The 24,511-nt window shown below is 34.2% G+C and overlaps 1 protein-coding gene across 2 annotated transcripts in view; it reads right to left on the reverse strand.

The window, feature by feature from the left end:
* Positions 1–24,511, reverse strand: part of LOC149800574 (spatacsin-like) — a 174,567-nt gene that overhangs the window by 120,412 nt on the left and 29,644 nt on the right. Inside the window, exons 8-15 of one of the 2 annotated variants that reach the window (XM_089954521.1) lie at positions 22,143–22,322; positions 18,298–18,494; positions 16,051–16,340; positions 11,612–11,834; positions 10,212–10,415; positions 8,186–8,274; positions 5,092–5,237; positions 1,199–1,357 (exon numbers count right to left, since the gene is read on the reverse strand). In XM_089954521.1, coding sequence (XP_089810647.1) covers positions 1,199–1,357; positions 5,092–5,237; positions 8,186–8,274; positions 10,212–10,415; positions 11,612–11,834; positions 16,051–16,340; positions 18,298–18,494; positions 22,143–22,322 — 1,488 coding nt within the window. Of the gene's footprint in view, positions 1–1,198; positions 1,358–5,091; positions 5,238–8,173; positions 8,275–10,211; positions 10,416–11,611; positions 11,835–16,050; positions 16,341–18,297; positions 18,495–22,142; positions 22,323–24,511 lie in introns of both variants that reach the window. The other variant, XM_089954520.1, reaches the window with a different exon arrangement.

Here is a 24,511-nt window from a genome sequence, read left to right on the forward strand (position 1 = left end):
CAATTGATAGACTTCTTCCTAACCATTCTCACCTTAAGTGCCAGCCAACAACATACTTTGGTCATAATATATAGTCAAGAATTTTAATTTTTGTGATTAAATCAACAAACTCAGTAACCCCAAATGTTTTGACAGTTCTTATGAGTAAGTCTTAAGATTAATCAAACTGATGAAATCAGATTTCTTCTTTGAGTCAATGTGACCCTAACTTTTGGCCTTTTGACCCCAAAATTCAAAAGATTTCTTTCTTCTCTCAAGTGAATGCCATAAGCTATTCAGGTCAAGATACACTGTTTAGAAAAAAAGTTATTATGCAGAAATCAACAGTGGACAGACACATAAACAGCCTGAGGCATATCCATGGTGTGACATGCTCCAATGTACATTTGGCATATCAACATTTTTCAAAGTAAGAAACTAAATGTACCACATGTAAAGCTTCCAAGCTTTGGTAAAAGTATTGAGTTCTTATGTACAATGTTATCCTGACTTTAAAATGTTCTCAGAAATGTTTGGAACAATTTGGTACTGTTTCTAAAATCACTGAAACAACTTTTACAATGAATATGGAACAATGTAAAGATGAAAAGCATTATACCAACAGGACCCTGTATGGTATTCATCGAAATATAGTAAAATTGTATTACCTTGCAAATGATTATAAAGAAGGTATCAATACAATACTACTAGTATCTGGTAGACTGTGACATGATTCAGTACAATGAATCAAACAACACCACTTATAGTTGGTAGACTGTGACATGATTCAACAGAAGGACTCAATATGACTAGTTGTCAGCAGACTGTGACATGATTTCAACAGAATGTGTCATATAGATAACACTAAAAGTTGGTAAACTCTGACAAGATTCAACAGAAGGAATCAATATGACTAGTTGTCAGCAGACTGACATGATTTCAAAAGAATGTGTCATACAGATAACACTAAAAGTTGGTAGACTGTGACATGATTCAAAAGAAGGACCCAATATGCCTAGTTGTCAGCAGACTGTGACATGATTTCAAGGTGTCATATAGACAACACTAAAATTTGGTAGACTGTGACATGATTCAACAGAAGGAATCAATGACTAGTTGTCAGCAGACTGTGACATGATTTCAACAGAAGGTGTCATATAGATAACACTAAAAGTTGGTAGACTGTGACATGATTCAAGAGAAAGAATCAATACAATACCACGAGAAGTTGATAGACTGTGACATCCTTCTGACCAGAGTCTTGGACTGAAGTGGGGAAAAGTGCTGCATGAAGTTTGGGGTAAGATTTGACTGCCATCTCTACAACCTCTGACGGTAAGTTATCGAAGGATTTCAATGCATGTGCAACACTGGTCACCTGAAATGAGAGAATGTAAGCAAGGACATTGATTACACATATTCCAATGACACTATGATTATACCTATTTTAATAACACTAATATTACACATATTGCAACAACTCTATGATTACACATATTCCAATGACACTATGATTAAACATATTTTAATAACACTAATACTACACATACTGCAACAACTCTATGATTACACATATTGCAACAACACTATGATTACACATATTTCAATGACACTATGATTACACATTTCAAGGATACTAACATTACACATATTTCAAGGACACTAAGATCACACATATTTCTAGGATACTATGATTACACATATTTCATACACTATGATTATAGATATTTCAATGACACTATGGTTACACATATTTCTGACACTATGATTACACATATTCCAAATTTTCTCAGGTAAAGATAGTTACTTTCAATGTTTTTTTCTTCATAAAGTGAATGGATTTCCTCATACTATTTAAAACAGTTTTCCATTGGTTTCTTTTCTTGAATTTCAATGCTTTTACATGTTTTGGTGAAGTAAATCAAATACAAGTTGTATTCAATTATTTCGTTCAAGTATATCATAAAACACAATTGCAGGATAATTTGTATAAGTATCAAATCTCTCTATAATACTATATCTTAAACACCACCAACCCAAGCTTTCCAATATTAGTTGAGGGCATAATTTGTATTAGTATCAGTTACCTGTAAAATAAAACAACTATTAATGGTAGCGTGGCCAGATTGCAAACCAAGAATGCTGTACAAATTAATTTTATTCATGGGGTACCAATCTTTGTAAAAGTTTTAGTCCCTTTGAGTCACAGACTGAAACATCTAAATATCAATTTAATATGTGACTATGTTAACAATATATCTGGGTCTGTGCAGTTTATAGTTGCATACAAGAGAGTAGCTATGGTATAATTAATGGAACTGACTTTAATTAAATTCTACTAAATTATCTCCACTAATGCTATCCACTTATAGTGGTTTTCCAATAAAAAGAGACACAATAGTGATTGAACCCAAAAACCAATGGGCTGAGGATTTACTGCCCAAAAACCAATGGACTGATGATTTAATGGCAAAAAAACAATGGGCTGAGGATTTACTGGCCAAAAACCAATGGGCTGAGGATTTATTGCCCAAAAAACAATGGGCTGAGGATTTACTGGCCAAAAAACAATGGACTGAGGATTTAATGGCCAAAAAACAATGGACTGAGGATTTAATGGCCAAAAAACAATGGACTGAGGATTTAATGGCTAAAAAACAATGGGCTGAGGATTTACTGGCCCAAAAACAATGGACTGAGGATTTACTGACCAAAAAAACAATGGTCTGAGTATTTACTGACCAAAAAACAATGGTCTGAGTATTTACTGCCCGAAAAACAATGGGCTGAGGATTTACTGGCCAAAAGAATTTTCAGGATTCTGACAAGAGCATTTCTTTTTTCTAACTGTTGAGTTTTGAAACCAAGACACTCTTCAGTTATAACAAGATTTTCAAGATAGCCACTGTGGCAGCCATATTGTCTGTAAGATCAGCACAATTTCATTGGGGACAAAGCTGACATCATAAGAAGCTTCTTGGTGAAAACCCCACACTGATATGTAATTTTTTCAGGAGGAGTAGTGACAAAAACATTTTCATGATGATTACCATGGCAGCCATATGGAATGTCAGATCTGCATTATTTTCATTCAGGGCCAACCACACACCATAAAAAATATTCTGGGAAAACCAAACTCTAAAAAAAAAAGCAATCTGGGAAAACCACACACTAAAACAAGGATTCTGGGAAAAAGTTCATGTCATTATGATAACAATATTTTAAAGATGGTGTCCATACTGGATGTCAGATCAATATCATTTATTTCTGTACCAACCAGACAGCACAAGATGTTTTATGGTGAAACCCCATATCAATATGACCATCCATTCAGGAGAAATACTGATAAAAAGACCTAAACTAGACACCATAACAAGTCTTATGGTGAAAACCCCATGTCAATATGACTTTCTCTGTAGGAGCAGTAGTTATAACCATATTTAAAAAAGGTAGCAATCATATTGGCTTTAAGATCAGCACCATTCCTACTGAGGACCAAGTAGACATCATAATAAGTCTTTTGGTGAAAATCTCATGCTGATGTGACCGTCCATTCAGGAGTAGCAATAACAAGATTTTCAAGATGGCTACTGTGTTGACCATCTTAGCCCACAGATTGACACTAGTTTCATGTGCATATCAATCTTTTGGTGAAAATCTTATGTCAATATGACCATCCATTCTGAAGAAGTTGTGAGAGCAAGATTACCAAGATGGCCATCATGGCAACCATATGGGAATGTAGATCAGCATCAATTTCAAACAAGACCAACTAGACACCAAAAACCCCATGTTCCTTTAAGAAGAATAGTGATAAAAATAATTTGAAGATTGTGATGATGATGGATGTCAGATCAGCACCATTTTCATATGGGAGGAACTAGACATCAAGACAAAATCTTCTGGCATCCCCCCCAATAATCTGTACATTCATTATTTGCAAGATGGCTATTTTGGCAACATGTTCATTTACGACCAAGTAGATATGACAAGAAATCTTTTGGAGAAAATCACATCAACATGGGCATCCATTCAAGAGAAAAACACATCAACATGGGCATCCATTCAAGAGAAAAACACATCAACATGGGCATCCATTCAAGAGAAAAACACATCAACATGGGCATCCATTCAAGAGAAAATCACATCAACATGGGCATCCATTCAAGAGAAAAACACATCAACATGGGCATCTATTCAAGAGAAAAACACCTTCAAGCAGACTGCTATTGTAGCCATGTTCATGTGACACTCCACTCAAAACATGTAGCAATAACAAGTATTTTATGATGGCTACTTTTGCAGCCATACTGGATAGCTGTGTGGCATCATTTTCATTATCATAAGAAGTCTGCTGGTGAAAACCCAATTTAAATATTACTTTTCCATTCTGGAGAAGTAGCAATAAAATGATTTATGATTTTCAAAATGGCTGTCATGGTGGCTATATTGAAAATCATACTGGCACCATTTTTATTTAGGCCCAATGGAATATCATATGAAGTAACATAGTGAAAACCCATGTTGATGTGAGAAGCAGTGATACGAGTTTCAAGATGGTTGCTGTCATGCCCATACTGGATGTTGAAGTGACACCATTTTAATTTAAGACTAACTAGACCTTGCGATGAATGTGTGTGTAAAGGTTCATAGCATTCCTCCAACTACTTTAGGAGTGGTAGCAATGATGAATTTGTGCTAATGGATAGAATAAAGACATTCTATAAGATATGGGGTCTATGACAAGACGAAATAAACATTAAACTAAGAGTCTCACATGATCATTTATGAAAATGCAAGATACATGTAGATACAATAAGATAACTACGAAACTGCTTCCTTCAAACCCTTAATATAAGCATAGTTACAAAAAAATCAAAATCTTTAACATTTTGGCATGCATTCAATTTTTGTACTCAGTTTTGTCACTTAAAGACCAGATCCTTTATCAATACCATAATTTAAATCTAACTCAATGATCCAAAATTTGAAGCATTACTTTAAGTCTTTCATATCTGTTAAAAATTGTGAAAACAAACAGAGCCATCAGTATTGTATGTTTTTGCGACTACATGGCCAGAAGACCTTACAAAGAGACTCTGATGCATTTACCTGATGTATTGGCTCTGCAGAGTACATGAGAGTAGCCATTGCTGCCAGCACATGTCCTCCCTGAATCAGAGATGAAACAGAGGAATATTCCGGTCCCCACACATATGCCGTGTTGCAAAGGCTAGCATGGTAAATGGCAGGTGTATCTATTATATAAAACAAAGATATAGATTAAAAGCATGAATATTATTTAGAGGATTTTACACATTGATTTTAATTTAATTACACTGTACAATTCAAAATAATTTAAACAAGAGTTCCTTGAAAGGATTGATACTCAACTGACCAAATAAGAATTTGCTGGAATTCAAGATAAGACTATTTCTTCCTTTTGACTTCTAAGTGCTAAAACCATCTCTGATATTCTTGCATGATAAGATTTTTAAATTAGCCATTGTGGTGGCCATACTGGCTGTAAGATTGGCAATATTTTCATGTAGAACAAACAAAGCAGATCTTTGCTGGAATTGCCATGCCAATATAGCCATCCATTCCAAAAGAGCAGCAACAGGAAAATTTTCAGGAAGGCCATCATGGCAGTTATATTTGACACAAGACTGGCACCATTTGCAGTTCAGATCAAATAGGTATCACAAATGCCTTTGGGGAGAATGAAAATCAATTCTGCAGAGAAATGATAAGAGCCCTTATGGTGGCCATGTCAGATCGACATTATTTTCACTGTGGACCAACTAGACACCACAAGATGGTGGAAAAAAAACCCATGTCAATATGCCCATCTGTATGGGAGGTGTAGTGATAAGATTTTCAAGATGGTTCTTTAAAACAAACCATATATAATAGTTATTCTTCTGGTGAAAATCCCATGCTGATCCGACTTTCCATTCAATGAAATAAATATGCTGATGTAACCATCCATTCAGGTGAAGTTGCAATAATAAGATTTTCAAGATGACCACTGTGTTAGCATTTTGTGTATTCAGGCAGCTGCATTTCGATTTTGGCGCAACTAGGCATCATAAGACGTCTTCTGGTGAAAACCACATGGTCATATAATCCTTTGTTTTGTAGTGATCCTTCATTTAGGGGAAGTGATAACAAGATTTTCAAGATCACCACTGTAACAGCCATAAGGGATGTCTGTGACCACCATTTTCATTCAGAACCAACTAGACACCAGCAAAAGTTTTTTGGTGAAAACCCCATGTCAATATGACCATCCATCCAACAAAAGCTTTCTGGTGAAAATCCCATGTCAAATTAACCATCCATCCAGCAAAAGCTTTCTAGTGAAACCCCCATGTCAATATGACTATCCATCCAGCAAAAGCTTTCTAGTGAAAACCCCATGTCAATATGACCATCCATCTAGGATAAGTTTTCTGGTGAAAACCCCATGTCAATATAACAATCCATCTAGCAAAAAGCTTTCTGGTGAAAACCCCATGTCAATATGACCATCCATCCTGCAAATGTTTTCTGGTGAAAAGCCCCATGTCAATATGACCATCCATCTAGCAAAAGTTTTCTGGTGAAAACCCATGTCAATATGACCATCCATTAACAAAAGCTTTCTAGTGAAAAACCCATGTCAATATGACCATCCATCCATGATAAGTAGCAACAACAAGATTTTCAAGATGGCTGCTGAAATGGCTATACTGGACATCTGAGCAGTACAATTTTCATTTAGGACAACTAGACCTTAGGATGAATACATGTGGAAAGTTTCATCACAATCCTCTACGAAGTTTAGGAGAAGCAGTGATGATAAACAGATGGATGAAAGATGACTCACTACAGGTAAGCTTTCCTGGCCTATAACCATTAGTGCTGCAAACAAACTGAAATGATGATATTTTGATGTAATGACTTTTCTGAATCTATAACTCTAAATAGCTTTAATTCCTTATTTGCAGTTTTCGTATGTAGCAAGTACAGTTTAGTAATTAAGGTATGTGTCCTTGAAGTTGCAACTGTCAAGTTTTAATTTAGGATCAACAGTTCTTTTTGACACACTAAAATATGATACACTTTATGCTGGAAACCTAAGCTTCATAATCTGAATTTGTGGGCGATTTATTTCCGTATAAAATATGATACACTTTATACCTTGATTTATTTCCGTATAAAATATGATACACTTTATACCTTGATTTATTTCCATATAAAATATGATACACTTTATACCTTGATTTATTTCCATATAAAATATGATACACTTTATACCTTGATTTATTTCCATATAAAATATGATACACTTTATACCTTGATTTATTTCCGTATAAAATATGATACACTTTATACCTTGATTTATTTCCATATAAAATATGATACACTTTATACCTTGATTTAATTCCGTATAAAATATGATACACTTTATACCTTGATTTATTTCCATATAAAATATGATACACTTTATACCTAGATTTATTTCCATATAAAATATGATACCCTTTATACCTTGATTTATTTCCATATAAAATATGATACACTTTATACCTTGATTTATTTCCGTATAAAATATGATACACTTTATACCTTGATTTATTTCAGTATAATCAAAGCTTCAAAGTAATGCAGAAAAGCAACTGTATGGTTATCTGAGTGACCCTATTGGATTTGGACTCGGGACATTACATGGCATTAACAGGTCCACTTAAGAAATTGCAATTTCTTGAAAAACACACAGGAGCATTGCTACGCTGTGATACAGCAAATGTTCCAACTTCATTTAGCATATCTGTAATTTTGCATGTTAAAAAAAATCTGGACTGTAAAATAGGTAATTATCAGACTAACACAAAAATACTGTTTATGGGGGTTGTGATTGGGTTGATCTGATTGTATTTATAAAATATTTTTGAAACATGTACCATAATAATATTGATAAAAATATAATATATTCTTCATATAATTCTATTTACAGGGCATTTCATTTTTAGAACATTTATGTACATGCATTTCAATAATGGACAAGCATAACAGAAGCTGAGAATGAATAAAATACTGCAAATAAAAATAAAGTGTGATGAGTTTTAAAAAAACTGTAAAAACTACATAAACCAATATTAGCCATAGCATGGCATTCATATCATGTACAATACAGACCCATATTGACCTTTATTTTTACCAGAAAGACAGAAAAAACTGGTAAAGAGAGGTAGCCATGTTTGACTGGAAAATCCTTGTTCAAGAGTCTGAAGAAAAACTGCAGACAATCTGAAATGACGACAAAGTATGGAAATGCTGTAAAATTATCCTATAATTAAAAATATGGCATGGATAAGACTTATAAAATTAACTAAAAATAAAATCTTTTTTTTTTTTAATCTTACAATACAGTGAGCATTTTACTAAATAAATATTTAAGAGTCTTATTATGCAACCTAATAATTTTAATCAATTTTTATTGTACGATAGTTAGGTTGAGCGTCTTTCCTGACTATTAAGTAAGAATAAAAAACAAGATTGTAAATAAACCAGTGAGTCTGGATACTCAGCCTGTGTAAATCAACTTCCTTTGAGTTGAATGAGTGCACTCACAATATATCAGGTCAACTTTCTTTTGAGTTAAATGAATACACTCACACATTATCAGGATTTCTATGGACAAAGACACCATATTTTTGTAGAAGTTGAACAATATGGTACATGGGAGTAACTGTGCTACAGAGTGTGACACCTTAAGTTTTCTGTGAGTACTTACATAAATATCCTCACGCCTCTGTGTGAGTGTATTTGTGTGTGTGTGTGTGCATTCCACAAAATATGGCAGTTCCCAGTGGGCATGGAACTCTATGATACACTTTGCAAACTGGTAGACACCAATGGTTGTTACATATTACCTATTCAGTGAACACCTGTACTGAAAATGGTGAATAAAAAGTATAAAAAAGACTGAACACGTACATATTCTAATCACCAATCTGCTAGATTCCTGCTGCTACAGTGCTGTATTTCATACAAACAGACATATTCTGGTATTTTATGCTACATACTCCAAGGAAAATTAGACTGATTACATAAACCTGTGTGTACAAGTATCTTATAACAGATCTGGAGCACTCAATTGACATGAGTGCCTCACCATATCCATACTTAACTGCTGAACGCTGAAACTGGAGAACCAACACACATAGTGGGGCATCTAACCTTGATTAATCAGTTCTCTAACTGAAGTTAACAGGTTAGTACTTCTACAACAGATCAGGCAAAGCTGTACCTTATCAATGTAACTGTACCTTCTCAATGTAACTACCTTATCAATGTAACTGTACCTTTTATCAATGAAACTGTACTTTAGCAATGTAACTGCACCTTATCAATGTAATTGTGTCTTATCAATGTAACTATATTTTATTAATGTAACTATACTTTAACAATGTAATGTAACTACACTTTATTAATGTAACTGTACCTCATCAAGGTAACTGTACCTTATCAATGTAACTGTACTGTATCAATGTAACTGTACCTTTTATCAATGAAACTGTACTTTAGCAATGTAACTGCACTTTATCAATGTAACTGTGTCTTATCAATGTAACTATATTTTATTAATGTAACTATAACAATGTAACTACACTTTTTTAATGTAACTGTACCTTATCAATGTAACTGCACTTTATCAATGTCACTGTACTTTATCAATGTAACTGCACCTGATCAAAGTAACTGTAACTTATCAATGTAACTGTACTTTATCAATGTAACTGCACCTGATCAAAGTAAATGTACCTTATCTATGTAACTATACTTTTTCAGTGTAACTATACTTTAACACGGTAACTATTCTTTATCAATGTAACTATACTTTATCAATGTAACTGTACTGTATCAATGTAACTGCACTTTACCAATGTAACTGTACCTATTCAATGTAACTGTATCATATCAATGTAACTGTACCTGATCAATGTAACTGTACCTATCAATGTAACTACTTTATCAATGTAACTGTACCTTATCAATGTAACTCTACCTTATCCATGTAACTATACTTCATCAATGCAACTATCTTATCAATGTAAATGTACCTAATCAATGTAACTATACTTTATCAATGTAACTGATGTGTCTGACTGATGGATGCTTGAGCACTGAGTGGAGTATTATAAATACTCAGTGAGTACATAAAACTGAGAATATTAACTAACCTGTGCATATGTGAGTAATCCCACAACAGATCAGGCAGATTCTTGTGTACACAATGCTGCACCATATCCATGTGAAATTGGTCCACATTCATGAAGATGGATTTGGACACTGGGTGGGGGATTGTGAGTACACCTCCACACAAGGCCAACTGTATTAGCAATTTGGGAAAGTCAGCCAGAGCATCTCTTGAAAAAATTCCAAATCTGAAAATAAAATTAAAAAACAAACATTTGAGGGACATTTTTTGAAGAGATGAAAACTAAGGATAAAAAGATTCAAAGAACCACCTCCAGTACACGGTTATTGAACAAAAGGCTGGGTCAGTTACATCAATGTGTCCTTATGAAAGGTACTTAGTTCCTTTTCCTCAGCATGATATAGCCAAAATTGCATTGAAGGTGTTATTAATAAGCAACATATGAACAAATACTGACTTTATTCAGATTCTGCTGTCACAGAAAAAAGCAAAAATCTCTAAACAGAAATGAAAAACAAAACCTAGGCTACTATTTTAAACTTTTCTAGTGTGCTGTATTGCTAAACTAAATGTAAAATAGTGGTATTAATAATATTCAACTAATTAAAATATTCTGTACATTAAAGTTAGGGACTGTAGTCATCAAAGTAAACAAGATTAAAATTTAACTTTTAACATCAGAGCAGGCTCCAAAATCATACAAATGAAACACTCGTAGTGATATTCAATGCAAATATGCTGATGTTGTCAGACTGAATAAAATCAAACCACTGACCAATGAGACCCAGATTTTGAATGGAGTCTGAATTTTAAAACTGAACAATAACCAGGAACTAATGATGAGATAGTGATATTACTCCTAAGGTATTATAACTGTGTAATGGTTTTGAAGAAGAAACTTAAAAATCAATAAAGCTTGGAAACGATAAGGTATCAAATTAGTACAGGAGTTGAAGTCTACAACAAAATCAATACAGCTTGGTAAAGATAAGGTATTAGTACAGGAGCTGAAGTCTACAACAAAATCAATACAGCTTGGTAAAGATAAGGTATTAGTACAGGAGTTGAAGTCTACAACAAAATCAGGTACATGGATATTTACTCTAGGAAATGCAACTGAAGTTAACCGTGTAAGCATTTTGCACAGGAATAATTAAATTAAATTATAAGCGGAATATCATTCTGTATCAGTCATCTGTTAACATTTTTCACCCCATGAAAGAAAATGTTGAACAGTGATAGACTTATCTTTATTACCATCCCTGAAATAAAACCAGTCCCCAATTACATCCACCATGCAAATGCTCATCACCATCAACTCAGTGCAAAGGCAAAATTATCAACTATAATAAAACAACCTGCACATTCAGACCAATTTTCTTTAGTCAGATCAGTGGTCTTTAACGTGTTGTTTTACCATACCTTGCAAACGTTTTCAATAAAATGTGACTTCTGTGTGGTGGACATGACTGAAGATTGTCTACGAACTCCACGGGGACTGGCCCAACACTGGAAACTGGCCAAGGGGAGTGGGGGCTGCTGGGCTGGAAGCTGCCTTCAATCCAGTCTACAGCCACAGATATCATATCATGACTAAGCAGGTAGCCCCACAAAATATCTGCCCTGAACCCACCAAGTGAGAAATCTGGAAAACAAATTAAGATTAATTCTGATTAAAAATATGAGCGATTATACCATAATCAAGATACATTATTTTCAATGCTGAAGAACTGTCTTAAGATTGTTTAATTTACAGCACAACAATTTAGACAGGCTGGATATTTAAAACCGATATCCAATACAGACAGGCTGGATATTTAAAACCGGTATCCACTACAGACAAGCTGGATATTTAAAATCGGTATCTAGTGTAGTCAGGCTGGACATTTAAGACAGGTATCTAGTGTAGTCAGGCTGGGTGTTTACAACTGGTATCTAGTGTAGTCAGGTTGGGCATTTAAAACAGGTATCAAATGTAGTCAGGCTGGGTGTTTTAAACTGGTATCCAATGTAGACAGGCTGGGTGTTTACAACAGGTATCTAGTGTAGTCAGGCTGGGTGTTTACAACCGGTATCTAGTGTAGTCAAGCTGGGCATTTAAAACAGGTATCAAATGTAGTCAGGCTGGGTGTTTAAAACTGGTATCCAATGTAGTCAGGTTGGGTGTTTAAAACTGGTATCCAGTGTAGTCAGGTTGGGTGTTTAAAACTGGTACCCAGTGTAGTCAGGTTGGGTGTCTACAACAGGTATCTTGTGTAGTCAGGCTGGGTGTTTACAACAGGTATGTAGTGTAGTCAGGCTGGGTGTTTACAACTGGTATCTAGTGTAGTCAGGCTGGGTGTTTACAACTGGTATCTAGTGTAGTCAGGCTGGGCATTTAAAACAGGTATCAAATGTAGACAGGCTGGGTGTTTAAAACTGGTATCCAATGTAGTCAGGTTGGGTGTTTAAAACTTGTATCCAATGTAGTCAGGTTGGGTGTTTAAAACTGGTATCCAATGTAGTCAGGTTGGGTGTTTAAAACTGGTATCCAATGTAGTCAGGCTGGGCATTTAAAATGGGTATCCAATGTAGTCAGGTTGGGCATTTAAAAAAGGTATCCCTCACAGTCAGGTTGGGCATTTAAAAAAGGTATCCAATGAAAGCTTTCTGAACTGCTGTCAACTGCATCTTTTATGTAGCACTATTAAGAACACCTGTTCCCAAAAAACATTTCTGTGATAAACTAGAGTATGTAAAATGTATGATAAACAATTCTTGATCTTCAAATATGGAATCAGGTGAATGCAATTATGAAAAGGCATGGGAAGAATAAACTATAGTTTTGGGACTCAATTCTGCCCAATAACAAATACACTTATATTTTATCAAACCAGATACATGTACATAAAACAAAAATAGGGCACTAAACGAGTTTAGAAGATAGCAATCTATAAACTGAAAAAGATTGGTAAATTGCTTCAGTTACATAGCAAATTAAGTTATATTAATTGGTTCTGATTTTTTCCTATTTTCATACATTTCCCTGTTTTTATCATGGGTGGATTTTCTCTGCCTTAATGCAGCTGGTCAAAAATAATGTCTTCCTGTCATAGCTGATAAAATTTTATGCAGGAAACTTCATTAACATAAAAAAGCAAAGCTTGATTTATCAAACTGTTAAAATTGAAGTCTGTAAAACAGAAGTTGATTAAAAGATATATCTTCCTTTTGATGTCAATCATTGCACCTGCATATAAAATATTGCCAGATGTGCCTATCTAAAGTATTTAAGTCCAGAGTTACCAACAGTATGCACACCCATTTAACGACATAGAATAACTTCTTGCAAAACAGAAATTTTAAATATTCTTATAGGCTGCAGAAAGATCCCTGATTACCTCCCTTTGAAAGAGCCCCAATGTTGTTGTTGTTGTTGGGTTTAACACCATTTTTCAGCACACAATAGGCTATACATGGCAGCCAGTATTAATCGTGGAGGAAGAACCCGGGAAATCCACGAAAAGAACCACCGACCCTCGAGAAGCTACTGGCAAGCTTTCTCACATACCCACATTGGCCGAATCCAAGACTTGAACCCATGCAGACAGAGGTGAGATGGCAGTGATCCATAACGGAGAGTGTGTTAGACCACTTGGCCACTTGGGGCCCCCAGAGCCCCATTGTAATGTGGGTCATAATTCATTTAGCTTATTCTATGCACTACAGATTCACATAGGAAATAACAAACATCTTTTTATATGTCTTAGGCTCACTGAGCAAGGAAACTATTATATTTTGGAAAATTTACAAATTTTATCAACACAGCAGGTACCCAAATGGAAGAAAATCCCTCTGTATCTTAAACAGTAATTGCAAACATGGTTAGTAGCATATTTATTTTAACATTTTCAAGCTTTTTTCAAGGTTTTTCAAGGTACAAAATTATGTTTTTCAAGGTACATTATTACATTAATTTTAAAGGATACATAAATGAAACTGTATGTAAACACAAGTTAATACTTACTATTACTTCATATGAGGAACATTTCTTGCAAACTTATTTTTTTTTAAAAACAAAATTAAAACATGAAGTCAATAGTATGATCATTGATATCTTTCCCATTAATATTAAACATCCTACATCTGGGCATTAGAATAATGTAATTCATTTTACTCTGTCTACACTACACTATTTACAAAGTCCAAAATATATAAGAGTGTATTTTTTAGTTCATATAGCTTGTTATCAAGCTGTTTTTCAAGAGCTCTAAGTTTAGACACTTGGTCCCTTTCACTTTTCCTCAAATTATTTTGATGTCTTGATAAAGGAAATTTTCCTATGGATCTTTGCTTTCAATGCATAGTCATCAGCAGCAGCTGTCATTGTCTCAATGTCTTTTTCAGTACCTTCCTTTCTTCTTCACTCATCCTCATAAACCCAAAAGAGTAAAGATATTTGTTTTTTATATTATCGCTTATCTAAAAACAGTGTATGGATATTTTAAACTATTTCATATTTATCTCAGCTTAGCTGTATTCTACATTTTTAGATTTATCGTATTCATTGCAATTATCATCTGTCCTATTTCCACTCAATCCAAAACTAAGACAATACACATTTTCTATTTTAAAACTTTAATCTCTGTGTTCACAGACATACCTCTTTCGTCAAAAATGATTTCATGCTGAAGGCTTCTTGTTTTGCCAGTATTTAGTGACATTACATGAGCTTGTTTTTTTTTCTTCAGCTGTATTTGTCCGAGGAGCACTCTCTCCCATTCTGGCATAATTTGCATTTTGCAAAGCTCTCTGAGAAAGATCTCATAATCAAAACTTTATATTTTTCTTCATCTAGCCACCAAAGTTGGAATTGGCAGCCAACCATGTCGAAGCGAATGATTCAAATTTAAACCACTGCTAATCCGGGCTTCAGACAATCGGAAGTTCAAAATTTATCACTGTGCAGTGGCCTGCTGTGGAAAAATTTCTGTTCTTGCACAAACTTAGCGAGAGATTGTTTTTTTTGTTGTTTTTCCCCATTTTTTAAATTTAATTCCGTAAAACAAAAAATATTTATTAATTCCTTTTGGTTTCATGAAAATGAAGGCTTTTCAAGGTACCCAGATACTAGTTTGAATTTTCAAGGTGTTTTCAAGGCCTTGAGGGAACAATTCATTTTTCAAGGCTTTTCAAGGTATTCAAGGTCCCATATGGACCCTGTGCAAAACAATATGATGCTTTTGTGGAAGCTTTCAAAGATAAATGCTAATAAATAATTTGATACTTTGGTCACATAAAATTAATTATTTTGCTATTTAAGGAATCAGCATATGAATGGTAGAATATTAAATGTCCTGTTTAAGAGAATATATTTTTCTGATCAGTTGAAAATAGTTCACATATATCAAATATGATCTTTTATCAGAATTAGCCTGCACCTGGGTGAACTGATTGTAATAGGAAGCTTTAAACTAATATATTTTATATCACTGTCACCACACAGTTACTCTAGGATGTTAATTGGAAGATTTCTCCAAGCCCTATTTTTAAATGGGGGAACCTAAATAAAACCGGCACAACATCTTCTATTTCAAACGTTTAATCATGATAAGACCATGCATACGATGTAAGCATGTTTTGCCAGCCTTACTACAGTAGTTACTGTAATTTTGTAAATGCTAACATTATATTTATCATAACAATATGCAAAAATACTATAAGAAAGTATATACAGCAGATGTTTGTGCCCTATAATATGTATAAAGGGGTCTAAAATTTTGATTTTAATGCTGACTTTTGTTTTAATTTTTCAATCATACCCTGCAGGTTCCAAACCCTGTGTATATGAGCAAATTAATTTAAAGTGGGAAGAATATTACCCCATACACCTTTATCCTTTTGTTTTATGTAAAAGTCCAACAGAATCAAATCCCTTGAATCCTGGTCCCAATTCTGCACCCAGTCCAGAAGAACCACTTCCTGTATCTGTGGTTCCTTGTCAGTGGAGTCCTCAGAAGGAACTATTTCCTGCTGATCAACTTCCTGTGTTGGTATCTCTAGAGAAGCCATATTTTGGCTGGTCTCTTTTGCTTGGGCCCAGTCTGGGATAAGGTGATATTTTGCAGTTTCTATGGAGAAAGTGGCCAATCTTGTGTCATATGAGTGATAACTAAAAAAATCAAAAGAGGAATTATCAGAACATTTTGGTTCAAATCTTTTAAGAGAAATAATGAATATTTTATTTCACTGTTTTACAATACATGTTGTCTTTTCCCCCAAGTAGTGTTATAAATAATGAACTCTGTCCTAATATGTTTCTGTACATGTTATGGTCATAACTTATTTGCTTGCAATCTGGAAAAAATGTCAGACACAAAGTTTGTTTGAAAGAGTGTTCTCAACATCTGAGAAACGTCCATCTTAACAATTAGCATAAACTAATGTGAGGGAAGATCTATAAAGCCTTTCAATTACAGAGTTTGCAGCTATGCATAGTAAGCCTTTCAATTACATAGATTGCAACTATGCATAGTAAGCCTTTCAATTACAGAGTTTGCAGCTATGCATAGTAAGCCTTTCAATTACACAGTATGCAGCTATGCATAGTAAGCTTTTCAATTACACAGTATGTAGCTATGCATAGTAAGCCTTTCAATTACACAGATTGCAGCTATGCATAGTAAGCCTTTCAATTACACAGTATGCAGCTATGCATAGTAAGCCTTTCAATTACACAGTATGTAGCTATGCATAGTAAGCCTTTCAATTACACAGATTGCAGCTATGCATAGTAAGCCTTTAAATTACAGAGTTTGCAGCTATGCATAGTAAGCCTTTCAATTACACAGTATGCAGCTATGCATAGTAAGCCTTTCAATTACACAGTATGTAGCTATGCATAGTAAGCCTTTCAATTACAGAGTTTGCAGCTATGCATAGTAAGCCTTTCAATTACACAGTATGCAGCTATGTATAGTGTTACGTGTTTAGGCTCTAATAAACAATAACAAAAGAAAGAGTGAAAACAACAAGCTTTGAAAAATTTAACAAATAATTTATTTCCCTGGAAAAACACTATAAAAAAATTAAAAAAATTATCGTTTTAAGAATCAAATAAAAAAATATTCCAAGAATAATCCATGAATTAAATTTTAGAAGTCCTAGTAATGAAATGTTCTAATGAATTCAAGTTTGAGTCCCAGCGAAAAAAATCCAAAATGGAAGGTGATGACATATACTGTAGTCAGGTTAGAGCTGATGTGTACAGTCCTTTATGAACCACAGAAAAAAAAACATTCTGGTATTTGAATTCCGAATAAAATTCAAATAAATGTCTTTGTCCAAGAATTCTGTATGAGCACTCAAATATTTCCAGGAAAAAGAAGTCATCTTTTAGAATCCAAATAATTTGAATAAAACTTAAAATGTAATCCCCAAACTGGTCACAACATACACTTTTCAGTGTAAAGAAATATAATAAGATATTTTAATGGCATTCCTCAAGAGGTCAGATTCAATGTCTTTGCTTGAAAAGAAATGTAACTGTAATCAAAATATCTCATGTTACAATATGTTAAACTCAATATATGTAAATGGGATAATAGGAAAATACCATCCGAGGGTCTGAATTTGTAGGCATGAAAGAGGCTCTGCTAAGATCCTGCCTGCAGATTTTGATCCTCTACTCCACATTCATGTATATGAATTATAACTTCTCACTAGGAAACAGTGTTGGAAAAAGCAATGTTATCCAAAGTATATATAAAGCTTTACAAGCAGAGTAATTACAAAAAGTTTTATGTCATCAAATTGTTTTGTGCAAATAAGGATTACTGTTTATAGGTGAATACAATTTTTCTTTTTAATAACAAAACCACAAGAACAATGCATTTTCCATTATGTAGTAAAACTATTAACATCCTATACAGTGTTAATAAATGCACTCATGTGATATTCCACATAACATCATATATACTGTGGTAATAAATGCATTCATGTGTGATATCCCACATGATGACACCAACTATAGTGTTAATAAATGTACTCATGTGTGAAATTCCACATAAATTTCTCACAGTCAAACTGTATCATACATATACAGGAATGAGTGAAAATCAGATTCTTACTCTTGTGGCGACATGATCCCTTTCTCAGATGTTTTCCTTAGTAACAACTGTGTCAACTGCTCTAGGAACATCACCATGGAAACCTGGTCATTACTAAGGGCAGACATCGATTTCAGCTCACTGATGATAACTTTGCGTAATGTTACATCACTAGCAAAGAGAGCTATCTCCCACAACTTGGATGCTACATCTATGCCCTGTGTAAGAGAAGAGAGACAAGTCATGTAAGACTCATTCCAACATACATTCACTAATTCCTTTAGTTTTAATAAAATTAAAGTCTTTATATAAATCAAGGCACTTCTGGTATGCAAAATTAAATTCCTTAATATTACTAAAGTCCATTTGTTACGATTATCATTATATTGAATATAAGTTCATTATTAATGAAGCAAATTAAGTGAATTTATGGTCCACATCTACCCAGATGAGGTCACCATCCCTTAATCTCAAAAGGCAATAAAATTACAGAGCGGAAGAAAAAGCAAGGCAGAAAACTTAAAATACTGAGCAATAACCTAGACCTTCAAGACAAGACCCCTAATGTGGTATGTGACACACCTTGTAGTTATGGTGTATAAGTATCCAAATATCAAGCTTCATCCTTTATTCTCAAATGGCTTTAACATTATTGAGCTGAAAGTAAAGTGAAACTTAAAATATGGGCCATGACCATGACCTTGAAGATAGGACACCCCTACGCTTCCCAATACAGTATGCAACACAACTTCTCATCCACAAGTATACCAAGTTTCATGCCTGACTTTAAAGTTATACAGCACGTGGGGAACGTAATGGAAAAAAAGAAAATACTGATCCATGACCTTGACCTTGAAGATAGGACACCCCTACGCTTCCCAATACAGTATGCAACACAACTTCTCATCCACAAGTATACCAAGTTTCATGCCTGACTTTAAAGTTATACAGCACGTGGGGAACGTAATGGAAAAAAAGAAAATACTGATCCATGACCTTGACCTTGAAGATAGGACACCCCTACGCTTCCCAATACAGTATGCAACACAACTTCTCATCCACAAGTATACCAAGTTTCATGCCTGACTTTAAAGTTATACAGCACATGGGGAACGTAATGGAAAAAAAGAAAATACTGATCCATGACCTTGACCTTGAAGATAGTACCCAAAATATGTGATAAGTGACAGATCTTTAAAAAAAAGATGAATAAGTAACCATTTTTCATCCCTTAATCTCAAACAGCTTTAAAGTTATGGAGCAGAAGGCAAAGAGTGATGGATAATTTTAAACATTTAGCAGTGACCATGACCTTGAAGATAGGAATCCTAATACAGTATATAATACACCTATTTGTGACGATGTACAAGTATACTAAATTTCATTACTTAATCATCTCAAACCTATTGAGTGGAAGGGAAATAGCAGTGAAAAATTGACCATATTTAATCATGACCTTCACCTAGACCTTAACAATGGCACATTTGTATAAAACTGACCTTCCAGTGATAATGTATAAGTACCAAATTTATTTCCTTAATTTCATTTGGTTTTAAAGTCATATGGGAGAAGGGAAGCTGATGAAGAATGAAAGATATACAGCTATGACACTGACTTCAATGATCAGTCCCCAAATGTGGTACATGACATATCTTCTAGTGATGATGATATATATATATGCATGCCAAGTTTCATCCCTTTGTGGCTTTAAAGTTATTGAGCAGAAGCGAAAGGGTGCTGAAAAACAATACACCAAACTGTGTCTTTGATCTTGATGATGAAACCTGCAATGTGGTATGTGAAACACATTCTAATGATGATGTTTAAGTTTAGCAAGTTTCATTCCTTAACTTCAGATGGCTTTAAAGTTGTGGAGTGAAAAGTAAAGTGCTGATAAAGTAAATATTGAACTGTGACCTTGACCATGAAGATAGGACCTTCCAAATGTTATGCAATACAACTTTAATGATGATGTATAAAAATATATCAAGTTTCATTCCTTAAACTCAGTGGGCTTTAAGTTGTATGAAAACATGGCAAAAGGATACATAGAAATACAAATACCAGGCCCAGAAGCAGAGGATAAAATGCAGCAATAATTTTGATTAAGTTTAGAGCAAATTTAAGTCTGAAAAATTGTTAGAATTTTCATTTAATTCCAATTTAATAAATATATTTCACTGGTTCTTTGATTCAGGAATACATTATACACTGGTCTAATAGTATACAGTCAGATTATAGATGTTACAATACAGTGGTCCCAGAGCATATACCTGCCATTTTATAATATGGATAAAGACATGGATAAACTGAATAATTATGTTTTAGTATTGTTAACATAATTCATTCCATTTCATTTTATTTCTTGGCTAATACAAACAAAGTATGCTGTCTTTTCACACTATCAAACAAACCCAATTATGTGTTTCAGTGTGCTAGTATGATTTGCTATGCATTACCATTATCAGGTAACCAAAGCTATTTCAGTGTGCTAGTATGATTTGCTATGAATTACCATTATCAGGTAACCAAAGCTATTTCAGTGTGCTAGTGATTTGCTATGCATTACCATTATCAGGTTACCAAAGCTATTTTAGTGTGCTAGTGATTTGCTATGCATTACCATTATCAGGTTACCAAAGCTATTTCAGTGTGCTAGTATGATTTGCTATGCATTACCATTATCAGGTTACCAAAGCTTTTTCAGTGTGCTAGTATGATTTGCTATGCATTACCATCATCAGGTTACCAAAGCTTTTTCAGTGTGCTAGTATGATTTGCTATGCATTACCATTATCAGGTTACCAAAGCTATACCATGATAGTTTTAGGATTATACAAAATAGTACTTTACAAGCTTGACTCCAGGTATTATTATAATTTGCGCATTTTCTTGACTACCAACCCTGAAACATGCAAAACGAATGAATAACAAAATTAGAAAAAATTGAAAACTATGTGTTGTTTATGTGGTTTTGGATTTTCAATATAGCTTTAACAATATGAGTCATATCGCCATGATGTCTGCAGCATGGCAGTTTAAAGTGATGTCTAGTACTGGGGCATTATGCCACAGACATGCTTCATGTCTCGACCAGTCACATTATACTGATACCAGGCCGACCAGTCTAAATACTAACCTCTTAATGATGAGTACCAAGCAGGGCTGCTGCTAGTACCATTTTTTTAAGTCTTTGGTATGACTTGGCTGGGGATCGAACCCATGACCTCCTGTATCTGAGGTGCATGCTCTAACCATAGTCCACCAGAGTGGTTGAAATGAAAACTATTGCTATACAAATGATGAATGAAAGTGGAATTTTTCAGTCATATCGCTATGAGGTCTGCAGTGTGGCAGATAATAGTGATGTCTAGCACTGAGGCATCATGCCGCAGATATGCAGCATGATGTCCCACCCAGTCACATTATCCTGACACCAGGCTGACCAGTCCTAGCACTAACCGATTAATGCTGAGCGCCAAGCGAGGCAGCTGCTAGTACCATTTTTATAAGTCTTTGGTATGACTCAGCCGGGGATCAAACGCACAACCTCCTGCATCTGAGGTAGACGCTTTAACCACTAGGCCACCGGAGCAGTCGAAACTGTGGTTTGCAGAACACTTTTAATGTTTAGCATCTATATCCATTTTAATTTGTTTGCATTCATCTGCTTTTGATTCATTTTTCAACATTTTGTACTCTCAGGAAATTCCTAATGTGTCTATTTGTCAATTATATTCACAGACAGTTAAACACATTTGCTATGTTGATTTTATTAGTTGTCAAATCTGTCAATCCTGCAAAAACATTGATAATACATGTATACTAATTAGGTATCAAGTAATAATTTGTTCTAAATTACTCACAAGGTTTGATATCAATTTCTTGGCTTTCCTAATATTTCCAGCTGCAAGATGTCTCAGTGCTTTGATAATCCCAGTTTTCTTCAGACTGAAGTATTCTCCCTTGGTTGACTCTCCTCTTTCCTGGAGGTGAGTTTGTAGTTCTGGGATTTGATTATTTAGAATCCCTTCCTCAATCAGAGTCTGAAATGAAACAAATTAAATTCCACATTTTTCCTTTAGTAAGTTTATGGAGGTGTGGCAGATAAATAACTTTTTAAAAAAGAAAGTATAAGAAAGATGTAGGTAAGAACTTAGAGAAGACATTGAGAGACAGATAAAGTTAGAGTGCAAGTGTAAAAGTAAGTAAATAGGATGATATGGCTAATATACATATACTAAAAACAAACAACTGATAAATATTTTTTAAAAAAAGAAATAAAAGACATTGAACAGTTATTATATACTCCTTTGTTTTCTCCGTTAACTTGACATTGTCAGAATTGTATTCTACGATACTGAACACCTTGATATTGCATGCAAGTTCACAACTTTGTGCGCCTAAAAATTAGGATAGTGTATTAGGAGCTACTTTGTAAATAAACCATGTACACTCATGTAGTCGACTTTAGATTTAAGTTTATCAAATTTGGTTGTGGATGAACAAAGCTGTTTCATCTGTTTGAAAGTAGAGATGATAAAGTGAACAATGTGGACAAGTTTACTGAATCACATATGCAGCTTTCAAACAAGCAAATGAATGAATGTGATACTCCCAATGTCCACAACAAACACGAGAGATGCAGTATTGAAAATACCATTGTGATCATTTAAACAGTTATTTAGGAGAAATGTTCGTAACTTTTTCTTAATGGAATGGTTCAGACTATGAACAGTGCTGTCGGGGTATATAAAAATAGCATAGGAACGCATACTGATAGCAAAAGTTATCACATATCTATCAGAGACATACCAATTTATAAGTGAAAGTACTAAAGTCATGGAAAAAATGCAACTGAAGGTTTTGACAGAAAATTAAGGGTCTCAGAGCCAATAAACCAAGACAATGGAGAATTCTTATTTCCACCAGCTGTTTTGCAGTTTTATATGTTAACTGTTTTGATACAGTGTTTCAGATTTAGGCTAGATAGACATCATACAGGTCATAACATAGCTGGAATCCCTACAAAGAGCATGCTGGTGACAAGGGACAAGCATATCTTCTTTTGCTGGTTATAAGAAATGGCAAAAAATATTGTTACATTTCTGAATCTTGAATTTCCACAAAATGTACTTTCTTATTTCTGCAAATCCAAATTCCATGAGCTATGTCATGGGTTCTAAAGTTTGATTATACATTTCAAAATTGTACTGTAATTTTTCTACATTCCAACAGCAACAACATTCTCCTTCCTGCACTCAAAATGAAATGAACGTGATATTCCATAGCATCTTTTCAATTATTACAACTGAAAGAGTTCATATGTTTCCCACATTATGATTCCAAACATTCAATGAAAGAACGGAAACACACATGCAGCTGAGTCAAGATGCGTCCCTTCCTGCTCAAATCACATGTACTTCATGTGGAATTGACACAGATAAATCCAGTCCATAATCAGTGGAATTGAGCAGAATCAACAACAACAAAAATCCATTCATTCCAGACCAACCTGAAAGCTGTTGCAATGCACAATTATTCAATCTAAAATTTCAATTTTTAGCAGACCAAAATGACAATCCTTTTTTAAAGTGATGTTGAGCATGTGACTAAGTTCAAATTTTGCTGGGCGGTGCTATGTGCTCATTAATATTGTGATTGTATATTGATGAATCTAGGGTTGTGTATTTATTTTGGAATACAGCATAATTTCAATTACTTTGTTTCTTGTAGTGTATTTTGTTATAATTAAGCCTTAGGTGGAATATGAACATGAGTTAATTATAAAATGGTTACTGCATTTGTATGGGAAAATATTATCTTGTTTCCTCAATTGATACTTAACTCCCACAGGTCATGCATTATCCATCCAAAAAGACTCATTCATATTTTGTCATACAAATGCAGTAACCTATAATTATAATATATCAGTTATTTTGTGTATCAAACTTTTAAAAAAACAGAGAAGTCTAAAGGTGGCCAAACATATCAGAACCCCATTCTGCTCTGACATTTTCAAATAGGGGGAATTAGCTTAACTACAGACATGGTCTTATCATGGTGAAAAATAAAGTAATAAAGAAAAAAACACTTTAACAGTTTTCATGCAAGTCCAACAAACTATCACAAAAAGTTTTTTGTTATGGAATATCAATATGACCATCCACATGGGAAGAGTAGCCATAACAAAGATTTTCAAGATGGCTGTTTTGATTCCATAATGAATATCAAA

The sequence above is a fragment of the Sinohyriopsis cumingii genome, chromosome 4 (assembly GCF_028554795.1).
Source record: "Sinohyriopsis cumingii isolate HCF-2022 chromosome 4, ASM2855479v2, whole genome shotgun sequence".
In the NCBI taxonomy this organism is placed as follows: domain Eukaryota; kingdom Metazoa; phylum Mollusca; class Bivalvia; order Unionida; family Unionidae; genus Sinohyriopsis; species Sinohyriopsis cumingii.